Source organism: Diadema antillarum, unplaced genomic scaffold (assembly GCF_040938485.1).
Source record: "Diadema antillarum isolate AM-2024a unplaced genomic scaffold, OU_Dant_1.0 seq00000338_RagTag, whole genome shotgun sequence".
In the NCBI taxonomy this organism is placed as follows: Eukaryota; Metazoa; Echinodermata; class Echinoidea; order Diadematoida; family Diadematidae; genus Diadema; species Diadema antillarum.
In genome coordinates this window covers 696047-719338 of record NW_027271351.1, presented here as the reverse complement: position 1 = coordinate 719338, position 23292 = coordinate 696047, and the positions used below count along the sequence as shown (strand labels likewise).

General features: G+C 37.5%; 1 protein-coding gene across 1 annotated transcript in view; it reads right to left on the bottom strand.

The window, feature by feature from the left end:
- Positions 1 to 13973: 13973 nt before the first annotated feature.
- The window catches only part of LOC139730821 (sonic hedgehog protein-like), a 28572-nt gene continuing 19253 nt past the window's right edge, over positions 13974 to 23292 (bottom strand). The window contains exons 2-3 of the mRNA XM_071641691.1: positions 19115 to 19373; positions 13974 to 16651 (exon numbers count right to left, since the gene is read on the bottom strand). Of these exons, the coding sequence (XP_071497792.1) occupies positions 15984 to 16651; positions 19115 to 19373 (927 nt within the window). The 3' untranslated portion in view covers positions 13974 to 15983. The remainder of the gene's footprint in view (positions 16652 to 19114; positions 19374 to 23292) is intronic.

The following is a 23292-nucleotide window of genomic DNA, read 5'->3' as shown; positions in this document are numbered from 1 at the left end:
GGGGTGGTGTAGTTTTGGTTGGGATTGGGAATTTAGATTCTAACTATTTGCGAGATGATCAGAAACCACTTATGAAATATCAAAGAGCATACAATTCTTTTTTTTTTAAAAATCTAAGTTTATTTGATGAAAATCGGTTTTGAAATGGCTGAGATATCCAAAAACAAATTAAAACAGAATGGTACTAATAAGAAGTGGGTCACACCTTTTATAAGGACCCCTTTGCTTTTGGATATCTCAGCCATTTCAAAACTAATTTTCATCAAAATAAACTTTGAATTCCTCTTAGAATAGTATGCCCTTTAATACTTCATAAGAGATGTTTTTCATTATCTCAAAAAAATGTTGGAAACCTGAAGGCCCATTTCAACCATAACTATACTATTCCTTTAGGACTAGAGATACAATTGATCAAAACAAAACAAAACAAGATCAATGTCGCTGCATGAGTAGTTTGTGATATTTCAAATGTCCTGAAATAGGAATAGCTTACCACCTGACATTGACATCGAATGAATCCTTCATGTTTGATCTTATAAGCTTTGGCTTGAAATTGTATAAAGTTTTTCTAATCACAAAGTGTACCATTAAAGTGTGAATCATTTAAGCTAATATTGAGGTTTGATTTTTCTTCAATTTGTTTCCCTTTGTACAAATGAAATTTGCGAGATCGCAACTGCTGATCTGCATTTTAACAAACATGTCAGGAAAGAAAAAAGATCAATCTCTTGCTTTCGTTTAAGCCGATATTGTTCCACTTTTTTTAAGCTAGTATAATTACGCAGTATATTTTATTGCGGTCTATTGCCACTTTTATAGGATGGTATTAAAAGAACTTTTTCTTCCTCGAACTCATTCGCTCTAACTGAGTTCCACGTGGTATTATATTCACTTGTGTCTGTGTGAACACTTTGTGATTTTATAAATGCATGATGTGAAATAGATGGTAGATTTATCTCATTTGAATTAAAAGCACATTGTGACGTTTAAAATGTCAGAACTGCCTTTGTCGTATGCATATACACCTGTGAATACTTTGGTGTATTAATTACCCAAATAATAGCATTGAATAAGAAAAAGATAAGAATTTTACGAGACATGAAAACTCGTCACATTGAGGACGAGTTAGGTGATACGCTTGTGGTCATCAGATGACAGTCATCTGTGATCGACAAAGAAAAGAATGTGATATAGGCACCTTGAAGTTATATTGAGCGTGCATGCGAAACCGTTTCTGTAACCACTCGGCCACGGGTCATCCACGGAAATGGTAAGACAAAAAAACAACAACAATGTATTGATATAACGGGGGGAAAGTCAATGCCCACTCAACTAACGTGGCCGTGTGAACATCTATTGCATTGCTAGACGGAAAAGCGGCCTTGTAACGACTGAGGTCGCTATGCCATTTCTGGCAACTTGGGAAAAATACGTCCCGCAGACATAAAACCTATAATCGGCTGGTTTTGATACCTTGCCTTTAATCACAATTTTCAGTGTAATGACGTCATCAAATTACAAAACAATGACATGGTCTTGAAAGAAAATTGTTCAAAGTACAACACCTCAGTCGTCGTCATTACATACTATGATCGGTTTGACAAAGTCAACCTGCAAAATTTTGCTGCAGTCGAAGCAATGTGGTCTCCAACACACAAAAAAGAGGGATATGGCGTGTGTGTGTGTCTGTGTGTGTGTATAGGTGCGTTTATATACGAATGTGATTTCTACATGGACGAATATGTAATACAAAATTGAAGAAAAAAAACAGTAAAGTAGCTAAGTATTTTGTTTCGTGATCTTGTGGGGTTCGAACCCGCAACCTCAAGTCTCTGAGACGTCGCCTTTAACCACTCGGCGACACGTCTCGACGGGAAAATATGGGGAACGTTATGGACTTGATAGACAGTTGTTCAGTATATAACACATTCATCGTACGTTGTCAGTTTGCTATTGACATGACGATCTACCACATGAATATGAGGCAGGCATTAGTACCTGTATGAAATTATTATAGGCATGGTTATCAAATTGCCCTAAAATATCCTTATAATTGCCTTATTTTTACACACAGTTACGCTATCCCTTTAAACTCGTCACAGTTTAATTAGAATCATTAACATCATACATTAGTACCATATTCAGTTCCATAGCTGATCACGTTTGCTAATCAATTAAGAGTAATTGTCTAGAATGTGTCATATGGCCAACCTGTATACACACGTATATACACACACACAATGCTAAATGTATGTATCAAACATCTGTAATACAGCTTTGAACTAACTATAGGAATTATCGCTGCACTTATCATCCATACTTTTTATCACTATCTGAAACTCCACAAAAACCACTAATTGACAAATAATCATCAATACAGAAGACTGAATACCTTTTTTACAATGTATAGCTTGTTACATGTATAAATCAGCACAAAGTAACCACGACTACATTGTGTTACTGAATTGATATGAACAAATTTCATTTTGTTACAGTATACTATATCAGTTTGAAAAGCCCAACCTGCAAAACTATAATTTTGCAGCAGTTGAAGTAATGCAGTCTCCAACGCAAAACAAAGGTATACTGTGTGAGTGTGTGCGTATAGGTGTGTTTACTTGCAAACGTGATTTCTACATGGACGAAGGTGTAGTACTCCATTGAAGAAAAAAAGTTAAAAAAAAAAATAATTTTCTTTCGTGCTCTTGTGAGGATCGAACCCGTACGTGTGCAACCTCACGTTTCTAAGACGACGCCTCTAACCACTCGGCCATACGTCTCGACGAGAAAATTAGAGGAACGTAAGCTTATGTACGTGAAAGATGAATCAGGAATCGTTTGGTCCGCATTCCATTCTCATTTTCAGTTTTAAATTGCAAAATTGTCAACCTCATGAGGAGATTTCAAAGAATAAAATGCATGATTACTGCAGCTTATTGTCACAGCTACAACATAAATAAGTTTCAGAGGAAATGAAGCAAAATCAGCTGAGATAAAGGTGCTTAAACGTTGTCAAGTCAATGCATGGTTTCTAAAAAAATCACCTCCCATAGACATAACACGTAAACTTGTCCGATTTTGCGTCTTTACCTTTAAACACAATTTAAAGCATGATGACGTCATCAAATTTCAAAACCATGACATGGACTTGAAAGGCAAATGTTCAAAGTACAACATATCTGAATTTGGGATAATATTGAGCTTAAACAACAGAGATACGAGCAAATGAATGTCAGAAACAGTACCTCAAAAAAATTAATTCCACTTTTTTGATTTCAGATGACGATATGATGACGTCATAATGTAATTATGGAAATAATGATACTTGAAACGTCATGTCCAATTTATATGCTTTTGTAATATGCAATAAAAACATAGGGTCACCTGACGTTTTAAAGAGCTATGGCGAAATAAACAAAGACATGTTTTTTCACTATATTTGCACATAGACGCGCACGCGAAATTTGAACTTTGACGCAAGTGCATTGCTTTGTTATTTGTAGGAATCGATTAGAAATCAATGGATATTGTTGCTCAAAGTATCAGGAATCCAAATCTGTCAAAAAAAGTGTATTTTCATGTTGCTGACGCGCTGTGCGCGCGAAAATGCGCGGACGGACGCGCACGCGCAAAATTGTTTGAAACGCATAAAATTGTCTGAAACTTCGAGATTTCCCATTGGAAAGTTGTTTTGAGCCTTTTAAAATTTTGACGCGCGCTTACGCGCACTTAATGATGTCCTAGGTAATTAGCATCAAAAGAAGTAAGATAGAACGTGACCTGAACTTTATGTCCACAAAAAATGATACAGAAATGACCTTTAGTTATGAAGTTATGATCGATCATGTAACATGGTCCAAAAATCACAAAATGGCGCCTAGACGACGTCATAGATATGTTACTGTCATGAAAACCTTATTGTGGCTAGATATTGTCATGAGACATGTTCCCTGAAAATGTCATGTTATTCCGTAATGTCATTCTTGAGATATTGATGACACAAAATTGTCCAGAAAGAAAGAAGAATAAAAAGAAACGAGATATGAAACTCGTCACGCTGACGAGTTAGGTGATACGCTTGGGGTCATCAGGTGTCGGTCATCTGTGATCGACAAAGAAAAGAATGTGATATAGGCACCTTGAAGTTATATTGAGCGTGCATGCAAAACCGTTTCTCTAACCACTCGGCCACGGGACATCCCCGGAAATGGTAAGGCAAAAAAGAAATGTATAGATATTACAGGGGGAAAAGTCAATGCCCACTCAACAATCGTGGCCGCGTGAACATGTATTGCATTGCTAGACAGAAATGCGGCCTTGTAACGACTGATGTCGCTATGCCATTTCTGGCAACTTGGGAAAAATACGCGCCGTAGACATAAAGCCTATAATCGGCTGGTTTTGATACCTTGCCTTTAATCACAATTTTCAATGTGATGACGTCATCAAAGTACAAAACAATGACATGGTCTTGAAAGACAATTGTTCAAAGTACAACACCTCCGTCGTCGTCATTACATACTATGATCGGTTTGACAAAGTCAGCCTGCAAAATTTTGCAGCAGTCGAAGCAATGTGGTCTCCAACACAAAAAAGAGGGATATGGTGTGTGTCTGTGTGTCTGTGTGTGTGTATAGGTGCGTTTATATACGAACGTGATTTCTACATGGACGAATATGTGATACAAAATTGAAAAAAAAGTAAAATAGCTAAGTATTTTGTTTTGTGATCTTGTGGGGTTCGAACCCGCAACTTCACGTCTCTGAGACGTCGCCTTTAACCACTCGGCCATACGTCTCGGCGTGAAAATATGAGGAACGTAAACTTATGTATGTGAAAGCTGAATCGGGAATCGTTTTGTCCACATTCCATTCTCATTTTCAGTTTTAAACTGCAAAATTGTCAACCTGATGATGAAATTTCAAAAAATAAAATGCATGATTACTGAAGCTTATTGTCTCAGCTACAACATACTTAAGTTTCAGAGGAAATGAAGCAAAATCAGCTGAGATAAAAATGCTCAAACGTTGTCAAGTCAATGCATGGTTTTAAAAAAAATCACCTCCCATAGACATTACACGTAAACTTGTCCGATTTTGCATTTTTACCTTTAATCACAATTTAAGGTATGATGACGTCATCAAATTTCAAAACCATGACTTGGACTTGAAAGGCAATTGTTCAAAGTACAACATATCTGAATTTGGGATAATATTGAGCTTAAACAACAGAGATACGAGCAAATGAATGTCAGAAACAGTACCTCAAAAAAATTAATTCCACTTTTTTGATTTCAGATGATGATATGATGACGTCATAATGTATTTAGGGAAATATTGATACTTGAAACGTTATTTTCAATTCATATGCTTTTGTAATATGCAATAAAAACATAGGGTCACCTGACGTTTTAAAGAGCTATGGCGAAATAAACAAAGACATGTTTTTCGCTATATTTCCACATAGACGCGCACAAGAAATTTCAACTTTGACGCCAGCGCATTCCTTTGTTATAAGTCGAAATTGATCGGAAATCAATGGATATTGTTACTTAATGTATCAGGAATCCAAATCTGTCAAGAAATGTGCATTTTCATGTTGCTTACGCGCACTGCGCGCGGAAATGCGCGGACGGACGCGAACGCGCGGAACGCTTAAAATTGTCTGAAACTTCGAGATTTCCCATTGGGAAGTCGTTTTAAGCATTTAAAAACTTTGACGCGCGCTTACGCGCGCGTAATGATGTCCTAGGTAATTAGCATTAAAAAGTAAGATAGAGCGTGACCTGAACTTTATGTCCACCGAATATGATACAGAAATGTCCTTTAGTTATGAAGTTATGATCGATCATGTAACATGTCCGAAAATCACAAAATGGCGCCTAGATGACGTCATAGATACGTTACTGTCATGAAAACCTTATTGTGGCTAGATATTGACATGAGACATGTTGACTGAAAATGTCATGTTATTCCGTCATGTCAATGTTGAGATATTCACGACACAAAATGTGCCAGAAAGAAAGAAGAATAAAAAGAAAGAAAGGAAGATTTTGACAAACACAATAGGTGATACGCTAAAAGCGTATCACCTAATAAAGAGAGATTTTGACAATCACAATAGGTGATACGCTGATAGCGTATCACCTAATAAGCAGATAGAGCTATTAAGATCCAAAGTTTGCCACAATACGCGTTGCTATAGATATATCCACGCTTTCCGGATGCTTTCAGGGAATTAAACGTGCGCCGCCACACGGCGTCCAGAGCGTATGATCGGTCGAAGAATAAAATGAGCAGTTCCTTATTGAATAACTGTGTTCTACTCACCCCATCACACAACGATTGCGGTGCCATTATCCGTTTATGACGACATTACTACAACAAACTTCGCACAAATATTTGTCTAGCTTCTACGGATGAAACAAAAGCCTCTTTGGTCAACCCCGTTCTCTCTCTCCCCCTCTCTCCCTCTCCATCTCTCTCTCTCTTCCTCTCTCTCTCTCCCTTTATTTCTTTCTTCCTGTCATCTAGTGTCTATGTTTCCTTCTCTCTTCCTCGATCGCCAACTCAAATTTACCTCCAATGGTTACCTGTCCCGATGCATCAATTAAAGATTGTACACGAATGGGCATGGAGTATTTGTGTGATTGCGCCAACAACTAGGACAATAATATTATGGACCACGCCTATATTTTGATCTTATACGACAGGAAACCGCAAGGCAATCCGAAGCTGACCTGCTTTGATTTCTGTAATCCATTAAGAAACTCTTGGTATACCTTTACCAACCATATCCCGTCTTCTTGCATTTTCTTGTTTAATCGTAGGGTCGTTTTGTCAACAGTATGAATACCGGAGCCGCCATAAATGAAGACGCGTATACAAAGCATCCAGTCATCCCATTTGGGAAGTATTAGTCTAATTACCCAAGGCTCAAATACAACTGTGTTGTTCGCGTTTAGGGCCAGTCATTGTCATTGGTATAAGACACCAGAATTTGCATGGCATCGCCATTTGTAATTGATTTAGCGATGTTTGAATTAATTAGTGGTGTACTCAAAGAATGTTTTTGTCGACCTCTTTTCAAGTGCTGTTCCGGTTTGTTTAAGGCCAGGCAAGTCGCGCATGCAAATATTGGTACTGGGACTTTGAGGGGAAACTCTTTCTGCTATATATTTCTCTGCTACGGTCGTCTGTGTAACGTAAGCGCAACAGGTACCGTTTGTTAAAAACACCTAGAATCAACGTTGAAGTGCCCTGAGAACATGACGCATGGATTTTTTTTTTTTTTTTTTGGGGGGGGGGGGATCTCATGGTTCCCCTGGTAGTAGCACTCCCCTTTTCGGATGTTTGATTTGAGGATTCGAACCTCACCTCGGCAGCGACGATTTTTGTTGGGTCTTGCTTGGCATGTACGTATGTTATCTGCGGTTTACAATATTTTGCTTATTATGCATCTTAGTGCAAACGATGTCGCCAAAACTGAACAGCTTTTGATCAAATTGAGTTCTATACAAGTTCACTAAAATAATAAGTACAAAATGTTTTGTGCATCATAGAAGCATGTAGCCAGGGTCTAACACCGCCTATCGAAATGGAATGAAAATATAAATAGATACATCGATAAATGTGAAAAGGATAACCGATTTGGTGCAGAAGAAGCAAAAATAGAATGATAGTATTCGAATTAGTATACTAGTATAGATGCATTTTGCTATATATTATGTAACAAAATACATCTATATACTTTGCTACATTATGTGACAAAATACATCTTATTATATTTCCAATGCTATCATTCTCATTTTCCCTTCTTCTGCATCAAATCTGGTATTCTTTTTTTCCTATATCTCTTCATCTGCTTTTACATTTTTATCTGCTTTCATGTCTATACCTTTCTCCTTTTTTTCTATAAAGATATCCACGGCCTTGCCTCTTGCACAAAAGAATAGAGATTAAATTTACACGTATGATTTATCCACGCGTAATCTCTTTTCAACGAGCACATGGTTGAGCTTCATTAGTTCAAGAAAATAAATCAGAACACACTAATTACGTGTATGTTTATGTACATGACAGCCAGAGGTAATGATAATCGATAGTGTGACTGTTGGATTTGAAGAAATCTGGTCTTGTGCAATGAGTATTATACTTCCGGATTGGTCACCAGTTGGACGTCCTATCTTTGCGATCACCCACACTGGACAGTAACAATGTTTCTGAAAGGTCACCTCCGAACATTTACCCCTATGAGAGAAACTCGTGTGGAGTTTATCATCCTCGGTTTGCTGTCTGCGTACTAACTGGGTCAGCCGTCTTGGAGGCAGAGGACTTGATATGGTGCTTGATTTGTTATGTCAAGACTGTGGTAATGATGGATTATTCAGCCAACAAGTTATATCAATATAAACCCAACTGGACATTAGAACGTTTTATCATTTGTTGCAGTTTCTAATCATATCTTGTCTTAAACCAGACGCAACTGCTGAATTTCCTCGAATAGCAAATTAAAGTTCTGAATACAAGACGCTGCAGAATTAAATGAGAATTTGATAAGGAATGAGATAGAAAGAGAGAGAGAGAGAAATGGGGAGGGAGAGGGAGAGAGAGAGAGAGAGAGAGAGAAAGAGAAACACGGTAAATAGAACGAACTTAATCTAGGAACTTGTTTTTAAAGCAGTAGATCACTTTTTTAGTGAAATTCTTGCGTCGAGTTGTTGTTACGCAACTGAACGACAAAATGCTCCACCACGACGTTTATATAGCACCGAATAAATCAGTGTTTTAGTAGCCATGATTGAAAAAGAAAAGTCATGAGCATACACATACTTGGGCTGGATTGGAACCAACGACCATATATATATATATATATATATATATATATATATATATAGGCCCATATATACATATATATATGTGTGTGTGTGTGTGTGTGTGTACATATATGTTATTCTAATATGTTTATGTATCTATAGAGATTTATATATTGATATATATATATATGTATATATATATATATATATATATATATATAGGCCTATATATACATATATATATGTGTGTGTGTGTGTGTGTGTGTACATATATATATATTCTAATATGTTTATGTATCTATAGAGATTTATATATTGATATATATATATATATATATATATATATATATATATAAGCGTTCGAAGATAGTATTGAACCTAATATCCGTGATAAATCTCGAGAAGAATCATTGGGTTTTTTTTTCCTCCTTTAAATGTGAATGTAATGGCATGTTATATATACTCAAACAGTGGAGTACAATGCAAATAACGCCATAATCACGTGATTTCGACGGCTCTTTTGAAATATCCTTTATAGATCATCCTAAACATCCCGGTGTTGAGTCCGTCAAAGGTTCGACAGAAATGCCATCTTCAATTGAGATGATCTGTGGCGGCTGTCCTGTGAAAGAAAAGTTTCTACTCTTCCTGCATATATAGGATATATTTTGTCCTTAAGACCTCTTTGCCACTGTCACCACTTGGCAAGTGTTCTCTGGATAGTTTTTTCTCTCTTTTTCTTTGATATGCCTTTAACTTTAAATGTTAGCTGTTCTTTCCCTTTTCCTGTATTCCTGTCTGTCACAAATCGTACTGTATTTCATTTTATTATACTTATGTATTTTTTTTTTTGATACATGATATATAAGATGATCGTAAATCGAGTTTGATAACTCACTGATGTGTAATTCTACACTCTTCCAATCTATAACCCTGCAGTCGATGTACTTATACAAATTTTACATTATGAGACAAAAATGAACAAAATGTACGCGCCAAGTGTCTGTATACTGCTACTACTACTACATAGTTGTACTACGACTAACACCTTCACTAGAACTATATAAATCGTCTCACACACAAACTCATCATGACTGTTACAGACAATCGCACTCGATAACAGAGTTTGTGATGTTGTTGAAGGAAACATAAACAAAAGGCTGATCCAACTTCTAATTTATTTTCTTCTTTTATTGCAAGATTTGCGAAGAGAATCAGTGCCTATCGTACATAGAGCAAGACATATTTACTGCAGCAAAGTTTTATTTTTTTTCGCTTCATACAATTTGAAAATACAGTATCATTTTGAAGGCTATCCTATAATCGCGACACGAATTTTGCCTTATGCAACTCAGTAAAATAATTCAAGGAACGCGGGAAAACGCCAGACTGATTAAGCCTACAAATCTGTAAAAATATTTGAGCGACAGATGCGCATGCCTTCACCAGTTCCTACACTATAATGCGGAAACGCGTTTTCTCGTATTGTTAGAGATGCGATATGCAGATTGTGAAGATACTTGGGATATAAAGGACTACTCCTTTTTAATCTATATTCATGCCACTGCAATGATGAGTTGGACGGAGAGACCATGGAAATGTTTTCTTCTACTTCTTCTGATGTGCATCAAGTAGAAAGAATAGCTTTAGTCCATCTACGGACATTTTAAATTCGCCCTGATGGGGGTACAATACAAGCAGTATGGCAGTATGCAAAATGTGATACACGCTTGTCATCTTTTGATAGTGAATCTAACATGACAAAAAATAAGCACGTGTTCTCTGTTTTAATTTGAGTAGGTCGTACTAACAGGTGTAACGTAACGGAGGTGATAACACCATCAAGGAACTCTGTGGAAACCCAGGTAAAAACGCAAAGTTGTCATTAAACACCACATATTCTGTGTAGCAGAATCAAAACTTATACACTACAATAGTATATTGTAAAGGGAATGGAAAAATGTTTAGAATGAAATGAATTTTTGATGTCATATTTTTTCTCTTTCCTTTCTAGTTGCAGAGAATTTACATCATAAAACAAATTTCGTATCACAAAATGTAAAGGGATCGTATAGTTTTGGTTGAGACCGAACTTCAAGTTTCTAACTTTTTTGGTGGGATAACGAGAAATCTCTTATGAATTATGAAAGAGCATGTGATTTAAAGAGGAATTCAACGTTTATTTGATGAAAATTGGTTTTGAAATGGCTGAGATATCCAGAACAGAGCAATCCTAATAAAAGATGGGACCCATCTTTCATTACGATCACTTTGTTTTACTTTGTTTTTGAATGTCTCAACCATTCAGAACCCGATTTTCATCAAATAAACTTTGAATTTCTCATAGAATGGTATGTTCTGTACTGTTTCATAAGTGGTTTCTTGTTATCTCGCAAAAAGTTAAAAGCTCAATCCTCATCTCCACCAATACTATACCCATCCTCTTAAGTACTTCAATAATCAGGCTTCGATTTACTATTTAAATCAACTCATGTGGGGGTTTACATATACAAATAGTCCAACCAGTGGCGTATCTAGGGGGGGGGCAAGGGGGGCACGTGCCCCGGGCGCCACTCTTTGGGGGCGCCGAAAACGAAAAAAAGGGGAAAAAACGAAGAAGAAAAAGAAAAAAAGATGGGAAAAAAAGAAAGAAGAAGAAGAAGAAAAAAAAAATCGCCCGGACCGGGAAGGAGGGAAAATGGGGTGGGGGGGGGGGGGGAGGGGGGGGGGGGAGAAAACCAAATCAAACAAGATGAAAACAAAAAATAACAATGTTTATTGTGTTCACACAGGAATTCCATGTTTTGTAAGCTGAAATTTCGGCTCGCTCGTTGCGCTCGCTCGCCAAAATTCATATAAAGAGAAAAAAGAAGATAAGAACAAAACGTGATGATGACGCGGACAAAATGACAATGTATATTGTGTTCACACATGCCATCGTTAGAAGGCAAAATATTACACGGAGCAGCGGCTGCAATTTTATTTCTTTCGTTCTGAAGCGATTGCCCATTGGATCAAACGAGGGCGCCAAAGGTGTCAAACATACGGGGGGGGGGGGGGCGCAAAAAACCAAATCAAACAAGATAAGAACAAAACGTATAATGATGACGCGGAAATATACAAATCTCGGCTCACTCGCGCGTACTAATTTCGAGTATTTTTTTTTTCAAGTCCTCAGTTTGTTGGTATAAATCGTTATCTATAAGGCCGTCACCATTAATTTTCTTGATTAGATTTGTAAGATTTAATAAGCAAAAAATGACAAGAATTCCATGTTTTGTAAGCTGAAATACAAAAATTTTCGGCTCGCTCGCTGCGCTCGCTCGCCAAAATTTATCTAAATCTATTATCTAATTTAATCTAAATCTAATTTATCACAAAAAAAAGATAAGAACAAAACGTGATGATGACGAGGAAATATATAAAAATTTTCGGCTCGCTCGCTGCGCTCGCTCGCCAAAATCTATCTACATTTATTACATTTAAATCACCCTCATCTATAAGGCCGTCACTATATCTTCATTAGAATTGTAAGATTTAATAAGCAAAATATGACAATCCCATGTTTTGTAAGCTGAAATACAGAAATTTTCGGCTCGCTCGCTGCACTCGCTCGCTAAATTAATCAAAAAAAAAAGAGATAAGAACAAAACGTGATGATGGCGCGGAAATATATAAGTTTCGGCTCACTCGTGCGTACTAATTTGGAGTATTTTTTCAAGTCCTCAGTTTGTTGGTATAAATCGTTATTTATAAGGCCGTCACTATATCTTGATTAGAATTGTAAGATTTAATAAGCAAAAAATGACAAGAATTCCACGTTTTCTAAGCTGAAATACAAAAATTTTCGGCTCGCTCGCTGCGCTCGCTCTCTAAAATTTCTCCAAAAAAAAAAAAGAGATAAGAACAAAACGTGACGATGGCGCGGAAATATACAAACTTCGGCTCACTCGTGCGTACTGATTTGGAGTATTTTTTCAAGTCCTCAGTTTGTTGGTATAAATCGTTATTTATAAGGCCGTCACTATATCTTGATTAGAATTGTAAGATTTAATAAGCAAAAAATGACAAGAATTCCACGTTTTCTAAGCTGAAATACAAAAATTTTCGGCTCGCTCGCTGCGCTCGCTCTCTAAAATTTCTCCAAAAAAAAAAAGAGATAAGAACAAAACGTGACGATGGCGCGGAAATATACAAACTTCGGCTCACTCGTGCGTACTGATTTGGAGTATTTTTTTCAAGTCCTCAGTTTGTTGGTATAAATCGTTATCTATAAGGCCGTCATCATTAATTTTCTTGATTAGAATTGTAAGATTTAATAAGCAAAAAATGACAAGAATTCCATGTTTTGTAAGCTGAAATACAAAAATTTTCGGCTCGCTCGCTGCGGTCGCTCGCCAAAATTTATCTAAATCTATTACACTTAAATCACCCTCAAAAGACCCCTTTTAATTGCTTGAAAAAGCATATCATGTAGACTTTTTTTAAGTCCCTACCGGGATGGGGTTGGGGTTGAACACTTTTTCAGAAATTAGGGGCGCAATTTTCGCGCTTGCCCCGGGCGCCGTTTTGCCTAGATACGCCACTGAGTCCAACTTGCGCAGGTATTAAACGTGTTTATTTCATCAATGCCTACAATCCTTATTCACTGGAGATCTTCCTAGATTAGATTGCGTGTTGGCATTTTGTAAAGCATAAATATTCTCACATTCACTCAAGAAACTAATACAAAATAAATCTAATGATAATCAAAAACTCAGACAATATTGATGATCACCGCTGTGACAAAGTGTATATACTTGGAGTAGTTTAAACCGGTCAAATTCTTATTACTGAAAGCAAAATGTAACAAACAAATTAAATGTCAAGACGTGAAGACATCAATCGTTCATCTAAACAGATAGCCACTTTTCATATTGTTGCCAGAGTAATTTTCGAAATGCCTTCGATGTTTCCGCTGATGATAATAAATTAACAATTTCAAGTACATTATCTATTCATATAAAACAAGTCAAATTACATTATACAAGTCATCTTCTCGAATTACATTTCACTATGAAATATCAAAGCCTATGAGTTGAATAATGTTCGAGTCATTTACAAAATGACTATATCATAATATAGCATTTACACTTATAGTTCATACATTTACTTTGTACACATTCAAATAAGCATTATAAATACAAACACATTTTGAAAGGATAACGAAACGAGGAATAAACTCGAGCAACAAAACTAGCTTTTGATCGAATATCCACCCACCATGAATCATTTCACAAAACATCGATGAGAGCATTTGTTGAAGGGCACAACCAAAATTTAATCAATGATAATTTCTAAGAAATCGTAACAAATTATTTTTCTTGTCTGCAAGTTGAAATGGGAACATAGAATCTGCTAGTGTCGTTTTGCTCGTATGCAATAACGTTCGTACGTGGACGATGATAGTCATATTCAGTATCATTGTCATTATTCTGACATCAACACAATTATATAAAATAATAAAACCGCAAATTTTTGGCGTGCCAAGCATGTCGCGGCCACAAAGTCGGCGTTCATCTATTTGAAATATGTTAGCTTTTGGAAGCTGTAAGATAACTCATTTTTGAAAAGAAAAACTGCATTTACAGCTTTTTTATATGAAGGTCATTTGACCCTTGTTTCAAAATTATTCCTAAAATCTAGCTATCTTTGATTTTATTACCTATTTTGTATGTATAAGCCACTATTATATCATGTGAACTTTGTTACTGTGCTTTAATCATAGAAGTTGGCCTAGTGGGCGTTTGATTACAAATCCTTAAATTCGCAAAGAATGTCGCTTTCTTCTATATGAACACGGCATGTTGTCGCCATCCATGTTTGCTGTAATGTAACTAAGACCATTCGCCATTTTGTCAATAGTGTACCACTGCACGCAAATATAAGTGAAATAATTTACTCCTTTTACGTTTCAGGCGGGTTACGGGTGAAGTCGGTTCCAGACAATGTACAATAAACGTTACGTTTGGAACCACCCACGTCACTTTCAGAGAGCAAAGAACTCCAGAGAGTTAGAGAATGTGAGATAGAGAGAGAGAGGTATAGGTGTATAACAAAATAGAGAGATTGAAGAAAAGAGAGCGAGTCTATCATTCATCACTTTCATACAGAATACATGTTTGTTGTGTGCTTGCATTTAGTGTTGTGCGCGTTACAGTCCACAGTAAAATCAAGAAAGTTATTCAGTAATTGCAAACAATGTAGGGTATATAACTCTTGGTGGTAGCAATGTACCTGATTTGAGCTTACGCTTGTACGGGCTCAGCTTCACCTACAGAAAAAAAAAAAACTCTAGAGGCCACATACTCCTAACATTATTTTGTACATCATGCGCCCGACTTTTAATATTAACATTTTTGTGCGTATGTGTTTAATGATGAAGACACCTTAAATCGTCTAATGGCGCTCGATTTACTGTCGCAATGCGTTGAAGCACTGATACAACATCAACAAATTATATCGTTTTTGTTATCAGGATTTGACTTTGTTGGCAGAAGGAATTAAGGATGTTTTACACGAGTCGTTAACTATGTTACAAAAGAAACAACAATAAAAATGGAGTTTCAGTTTACTCCGGTGTTGGAGTCTACGTATTTATAAGAGTAAGTCGCTAGAGACAAATCGTTTGAAACCAGTACGTTACTCTTAGAAAGAACCTAGTCGAATAAATCTATGTATTGTTTATAGCAATATATATTCAGCATGGAATGCTGTTTGTACCGAAATTAATAGACATATTACAGATTCATTCCTGGTATGCCCACAGGAAAGTTTGTGCAAGTGCAAAACTCTGTAGAATCAACATAGTGATTTGTTATCATGAATATACATCACCGTCCTATAAGCCATTACCACTTCATCCAAACTCGAAGATGCCACTTTTTCGACATGGGTGGGTCCTAGCAGGAGAACCGCACCGCATCGCAACGTTAGTTTAGCTGCTCCAACCTCTATCGTACCCCGTAGGTCCGTCAAAAAGCAAACACATCATGTTGAGTCATGAAATCAAGAGGAAATTCACTTTTGTTGTGGCTTCGTTCTGCATAGTTCCAGCCAGTCGGTCAAGTGGAGTGAAGAGGTTTATTTCACTTTTGTCCTCGCTGCTTGAGAGAGAGAGTGAGGTCAGTTATACCTCAACACCGGGATATAATCTATCACTTGCGAAGTATTTACCTAGTTTGTAGAGTCCCTGGGTATACCAATGCACAGTCTTAGCTTGTCCCGTGTCTGTATCTGCAACGCCCAGTACGTGCTTGACGCTCGAGTACCACCGGTACGGAGCGAACGAGGCGTGAGCTAACCACTCGTCTCTGATGACGGCGTACGACGACACGGCAACGTTGTCGACGATGAGCGATCCGCGTCTTGTGACCGGCGCCACGGCCGACAAGCCCCACCTTTTCGTGATGCTGACAACACGTCGCGGTCGAACCTCCCCCCTATCGTGGTTCTGCACGGTGGTGTAGACAAACTGACTAGTCCGTACTTCGCTGGCGAATACCGCCTGGCTGTTGGCAAAGCCAGACGCGGTGTCCGAAACGTAAATTAAGTGCTGTGGCGTTAGCTGAACCACTCTTCCATCATCGGTCTCGATCACGTAAAATAGTGTGCTGTCGTTCAGTTTTCTGTGCACGATCATGACGACGTCACTGAAGGTTAAGCCGCCGTTGTCGTCGACCACGGCTACTTCATCGCCGACCCTGATGTCCAGCATCCTGATTGTGCGTCCGTTGCTAAGATATGCCTGAGAGAGTCCAGGGAAGCAGCCGTCTGATTTCGTTGCCGCCGCAGCTTCTGCAAACCAATCATAAATACCATTGTCGATTGAAACACCAAATATTCCAGTATTATATAGATGATGACTGGCGGGGGAGGGAACATACCGAATGTTCCACCCGAAGGGTTTGAAATGCTATTGAGGGAGGTTATAAGTCCCGAGACGAAGTCAAGGGACTTATAGCCTCCCGAAATAGCATTTCAAACCCTGAGGGTGGAACGTTTGGTACATGTTCCCGACAACTAAAGTCATCATCTGTTATATCATATGGGTTAGTCAAATCTGCTTTTTCACATTGTATGGAATAGGCAAATTTATCCTATCGATTGCATGAAAAATATGATCGTTCAATCGTTTGGTATGATTTGTCATTTGTTACGTGAAAATGTTTTCCCATGGGAGAACATTACAAAAATGTTCTGCCCATGGGCGAACATGACCACTGTGCCTCCATCACGTGACTGTGTGTAGCCAATCACTAACCGGTATTTGACTAACCCATTTAATATAAGATAATGTTCTTTGATCACCTCGCGTGAATATTTGCCTACCAATAAAACGAGCTTTGTTTTGTCAACTGTAGATATGAAATAATGATGTTTATTTCTTCAGCATTCTTTGAATATCATTGATTGCTACGGGTAAGGCTTCCTGAAAACATGCAAAATTCTACTCCGTAACTGTCGAAGCTTTTGGCCAGATTTTAAACGAAGTCCGCATTGTTCGAGTTACTTAACTTTGTTGATTAATATCAACAGGAAGTGAGGTTTTACTTAAATGACACATCTTGAATATCTCAGGCTATCAGGGGAATTCGTCTGAAAAGGCTGAATTGTTGTGTTTGCTCTCTAGTAAGTGCAGCATCATTGAAAATATCTTATTTTTTCAATATTTCTTGTTATGTAGTAAGTGCAGTATCATTGACATATTATTTCATTTTCTCTATTTGATGATTACCTCACTGATAGAGAAAAAAATAAAATATGTTCAGTGATACTGTAGCCTACTTGTTACATAACGAGAAATATTTTAGAAGGTATCATTAAGATTATCTCATATTCCATTTTGTCTAAATCATTTTTGTGTAATGTATTTGTAATTGTAGTAAATATTTTTGGAAGAAATTCTTGAGTGGTCCACAATCTACAAGCACTGCTTTTTAGTGGACCTCTCAGTTCTTTTTTTTTCTCCTCAAGACATAACTTTGTATTTTCCCGTATGAATACATAATTTATTTCTATTAGTTTGTTGACTATCGTTTATCCTTCGCACTTTGTAATGTATATATGCTTAGGATGGATTTTCTGATTTACCTTGTGTTATGTTTTGTTGGAAGAAAAATTAGAACGAAATAAATGAATTGAAATGAATTTTTCAATTACCTTCTTTGTTTTCCAGGAGATCGAATCTCACATATAGAATATCTCAAATGGATAAATATAGATTTATCTGTTTTTTACATTTAAACTCTTCATAACACACTTTTACTCAACATACACACACTGTGTCCACGCCCATCGATTCGGTGTTTGTTTCGGGCACTAGGTCGGGTCATACCAAGTCATCCACCCCAGAGAGGGAGGTTCTAGAGTTAAAATGGCAGGCGGGTACTGGTACACAGTACAATTCCTCGTCCCGATGCAGACAAGAGTTTAAACTCTCCCCTTCAATACTGGGTGCATGGCACACGGAAAACTAGTTCCAGGAGAAAGCGCGTGACGTGCGCGCACAAAGAGAGTCTGCCAATCACATGCTTAGGAAAAAAAGGAGGTGGATTCTAAAGGGCGCCGTTTCGACTTTCTCAGCCTCCAATTCTCTGTCTTTTTGTATTTCTCTTTCTTCTCCCTCTCTTTCCTTGGTCCTCTCCTACTTCTTCTGGAATTATTTGCTCGACCTGGAAACACTTCTTCTCAGTTTTCCCCATTTTTCTCCTCCTGTTTGGAAAGGGTAACGACACGGTAAGCTGATTTACAGAGACCTTACGGGAGAAGCTATTTCACTTTTCTTTTTTTTTTTTTTTTTGGGGGGGGGGGCCGTGTTTTGCCAGTCGTTCCTTGAAGACATTACATGGGAGTACTGTTTGAAAATATTCTCGAAAATATTTCTGTCTTTGAACCGTCAAAAGTCCCGCAATCTACAGCTTAACTATTAAAGGAGATGCAAGTAGCATCAAAACTGACGGTGTCATTAGTGTATAAAATGAAAAACCTATGAGACTGACAAAAAAAAAAAAGCCAGGGCGATCAATGAGGTCAAGATTCTGTTTCTTCTTCTTTCTTTCCCTTTGATATTCGTGTAATCTTCTCCTTTTTGTTCTCCTTCCTTTCTCCTTTTAGTCACCTATTCTCTGTTTTCTTTTTCCCTTTCTTCTTTCGTATTTCATTCTCAAGATAGTTTTCTTTTTCATGATCTTCTTAATGTGTCTTATTTTAGAGTTTGAGTTTGGTTGTTTGTTTTTAGGCGGTTGTTTTCACACTCACCTGTTTTGACCGAACAATGCACCCAGGACTTGGTCTCGTAGAAGACCCAGTCGAAGCCAGCGTCTACGGCCAGTCGGGCAAGGGCACCGTACTTCTCCTTGTCGCGGTCGCTGGTGGTGATGTCCACGGCTCTGCCTTCGGCGTGGAGTGACTTCCGGTTGGGTTGGTCCTCGTCCCACGCCTCTACGACTCGGAGTTTGATGCCGGGCCACTTGTTCATCACGCTGATCGCCAGGGTGTTCAGCTTGTCTTTACATCGCTGCGAGGGAAATTAGTCAGAGTGGATAAGCAGATGAAATATTTTAATCAAAGAGAAAATCTTCTCCATATTTTATCACTTCAATTAGCAAGTACATTGTATTATGATTGTCATCGGTATCATTCCACGTTCTGTGAAAACACATGGAAATCCCATAACCTTTTTATTCGATATCAGATTCTAATGATTTTTGCAATATGTGTCTTTTTCATTTATCAAAGGCACCTGACTACGGTACACAGGGAGTCACTTTACATCTCACTTGCTACGTAGTACCTACCAGTATTAACCAAAAAGCTTGAACAGGGTATGTTTTCAGACTTACGGCGTCGTTGACGTTTTCCCTATTTTGAAGAAGTGTTTTGTTTGTCATTTTTTTTTCTATTTAGGAGACCTATTTCATTAAAGAAATCGACATTCACTACTATATGTAGTGTTGTGGATTATGTGCAATTTAATTTGACTTCTGTTTAATTGAATTCTTTAATGTATTTCAGGAAAACGTTATTTTGTTGTAATTTTCCAATTAGTGTGTCAGCACCTATTCAAAATGACAGTATAAGGTATTGTAATTGGTGCCATTACGAAATATGCCATTTCGGGTATGCAACGTCTTAAGTGACGCCATCTAGGGTATGTCTTAAAGGTGAGACGCCATTTAGGGTCCATTAGAAATATGGCGCGGATGGGTAGGCCCGGTAGCACATTAAGTTTGTTTTAGAGCGACCCCAGGGACATTGAAGAGTTTCACCAGGAAGATTTCTCTTTTTTTTTTTGAGAGTTTTCAAGATTTATATCCATGCACATAGAGTTAAATGAATTCAGATGAACAGGACATATTTTGTCCTTGAAAAAAATCGTTTGTGTGTGTGCGTGTGTGTACAGCATGTGTAGAGTGTGTGTTTGTTTGGTTGATGTTCATTATTCCAAAGCTTCATTAATCCGAAAAGAAATGAAATAATGTTTGTTATTCTGAAGGTTCGTCATTCCGAAACACACAAATTCTGTATACGCAGATGTTCGTTAATCCGAAAATGAAGAACGTTTCATCAATTCGAACATGTGTCTTTATTTCAAAGGTTCGTTATCCCGAAGGTTCGTATATCCAAAAATGAAATAAGCTTCGTTTTCCGAAGGTTCGTATATCCTAAAATGCAATCAAGTTCGTTATTTCCGAAGGTTCGTTTATCCAAAAATGAAAAGAAAAAGCGTATCAACGAGTCTTTTAATACGAACTTTACTTTGTTTTCGGAATAACGAGCCTTCGCATTAACGAGAACTTTTTGATTTTATGATTAATGAACTTTCGGAATTACGAACCTTACTTCTTTTCGGATTAACGAACCTTCGGAATATTGAACCTTATTTCGTTTTTTGAAATTACGAACCTTATGACAGTACGAATGAAGATGATTCCAGCGCTTCCAATAGTGGGCATGTCCCGAGTTTGTGGTTGGGTTTTCATGACTATTGTTTTTGCTCTGTTATCACGCAATGAGTCTAAATTAGCTTGATAAAAACCCATCCCTCCATTTTGATGGTGACATTAAAGACATTATGTTTCGTGAGTGCAGACTAACATCAATATTGATGACAGGCAAACACGCATACGGCGTCCAAACTAATAATGACGTCACAGAATGTACAGCCCTATTGGAGGTCACATTGTTAGGCTCGTGTCCAAGCTGAATTATTCTCGCTATACATTATTTCAGAAAGAGCCAATCATTGTCGACTGTATACAAGGCTAGGTGATAACAGGTGAGTGAGAAAGGTTTGCAATTTGCATTTCCTCTTATGCATTTAAAATAGAAAATGATATTTTGATTGACTTGACTTATGTTCATATCATATTTTCTTACGCATGATTATTATCATAGAATGATTTGCATCCTTATGTAAGGAAGGACGTTACTTTTACGCTTTTAGTAAATAACACAGTGATTGGTAGTAGAATGTCGACTCTATACATCGAAAAAGAAAGAGAAACAGAACCGCCGGCAAGATGACATTCGAATTTAGAGGAAACGAAAGTGTGATCTGGTTCGTATTATTTACAGTGGGAGACTCATTATACTCCTCAACGTCTTAGAAGTCAACCACGACTGTATACAACTGCACAGAATAACTTTTAGTACGTTGGAAATGCCAGGAGCATTTTTCATCCATTTTAACCGCATGAGAATGCACTTCTCGCCCACGCGATCGTAGCCCCACGTCATTAACCACCCTTCTTGCTATGCCTTGTAACTGGAGACTGGTAAAAGTCAACAATTTTACAGACCGCTAAACGAAAGGGTTAGATGAAGAGGAAAGAATTAGAAGACCGAGAGATGGAGAGACAAAGATAGAAAAAAAGAGAGGGAGGCGAAAAGTGTGTGTGTGTGTATGTGTGTGTGTGTGTGTGTGTTTGACAGTTTTAATACATTGATCAGTATACACTCTTCTTCCACACATCCCATGCACGCGCGCGCGCGCACACACACTCACGCATACACACACACAGCTGATTATGTGGCGCTAAAATTCAACTACAGCGTCCTAGGGATGATACTTCCTTATAACCAACTTCAAGACAAATTGAACTGCATTCCGTGCCCAAATTTGTCCTCCCTAATTAACCCCTGATTAATCATGTTAATCTGAATCCAACAGATTACCGACTTCTGTCGACATGGCGAAAAGGACATAAAGTTCATTGACCTCTATTGAATCAACATACATGTATTATTAACTAAATGCACCAACTTTGCACTCACCTGCATACATTCACAATATTCAGTCAATTAACTTTAGCTTTGTCTATTGAGGAAGGAATGCAAGATATCACAGAAAGTGACGAAAAAATTGTATTAGCATCTCACTTTTTGATGATATCATTCAAGGAGCTATTTCATATCATTTTTTCTTTCCTTTAATACTCTGATTACATGCATCATTCAATTAAAATGCACACATGCAATATGTATATAATTTATATAAATTACATAGATACATACTTACATTCTTTGTATAACAAAGTGATATTGTGTTTATATATTAGTGAGGTATTTCTGTGTGTGTATGTGTGTATGTGTATATATATATATGTATGTGTGTGTGTGTGTGTGTGTGTATGTGTGTGTGTGTGTGTGTGTGTGTGTGTGTGTGTGTGTAGACTGGATGAGGTCACATTACCTATGTGATTTTTTTCCCCAGTGCTCTAAAATGGTCGGCTGCCAATCACAGCTACAATGTTGACATGTCGATTGGTGCGTATAAAATACCCCCGGGGAGCCCGTATTGTGCTCTGATTTGTCCCGCTACTCCCGGCTAAATCCCCTACTCCTAAGTGCTTTTATTCAAGCCAAGAGCCCCCCAACACACCCCACCTCACCCCTTCTTTTTTTTTCCCTCCTTTGCGACGGTCCTGTAGATTTATGCCAATCTATTTCAGTACAGTTGAGTTAAAAAAAAGCACGTCTATTCTGCTTTTAGTGGTATAGTCGAAGCAGAAGTCACAAAAATCACACATTTCGCTATATACGTGCAGTGGTCAGAACTTGCAGTAGTACATTGTATATCCTGCATTTATGTCGGACCCCACGTGTTTCTATCAGCGAAGATGTGACAAAGTTATAGTAACCTATACAGAGAGGCCACTGAGAAGTGTATCTTTCCTATGATATTTTACACACAATTCAAATAAGTACTGAAACCAATCACATGTAAATTATTTCGTTCTAGGCTTTTCGTCAGTTTTTTTTTTTATTCTTTCTCCTGCTGTTCTGATTTAAAAGAATCTTTTCCCGCAGAGAAATACTTTCTCCTAATCTGACATCCTATAGACATCTTATACAAGTATTAATGAAGCTTATTAAAGAGTCACACTGAAATGATTATGTATATATATATATATATATTATATATATATTTCATC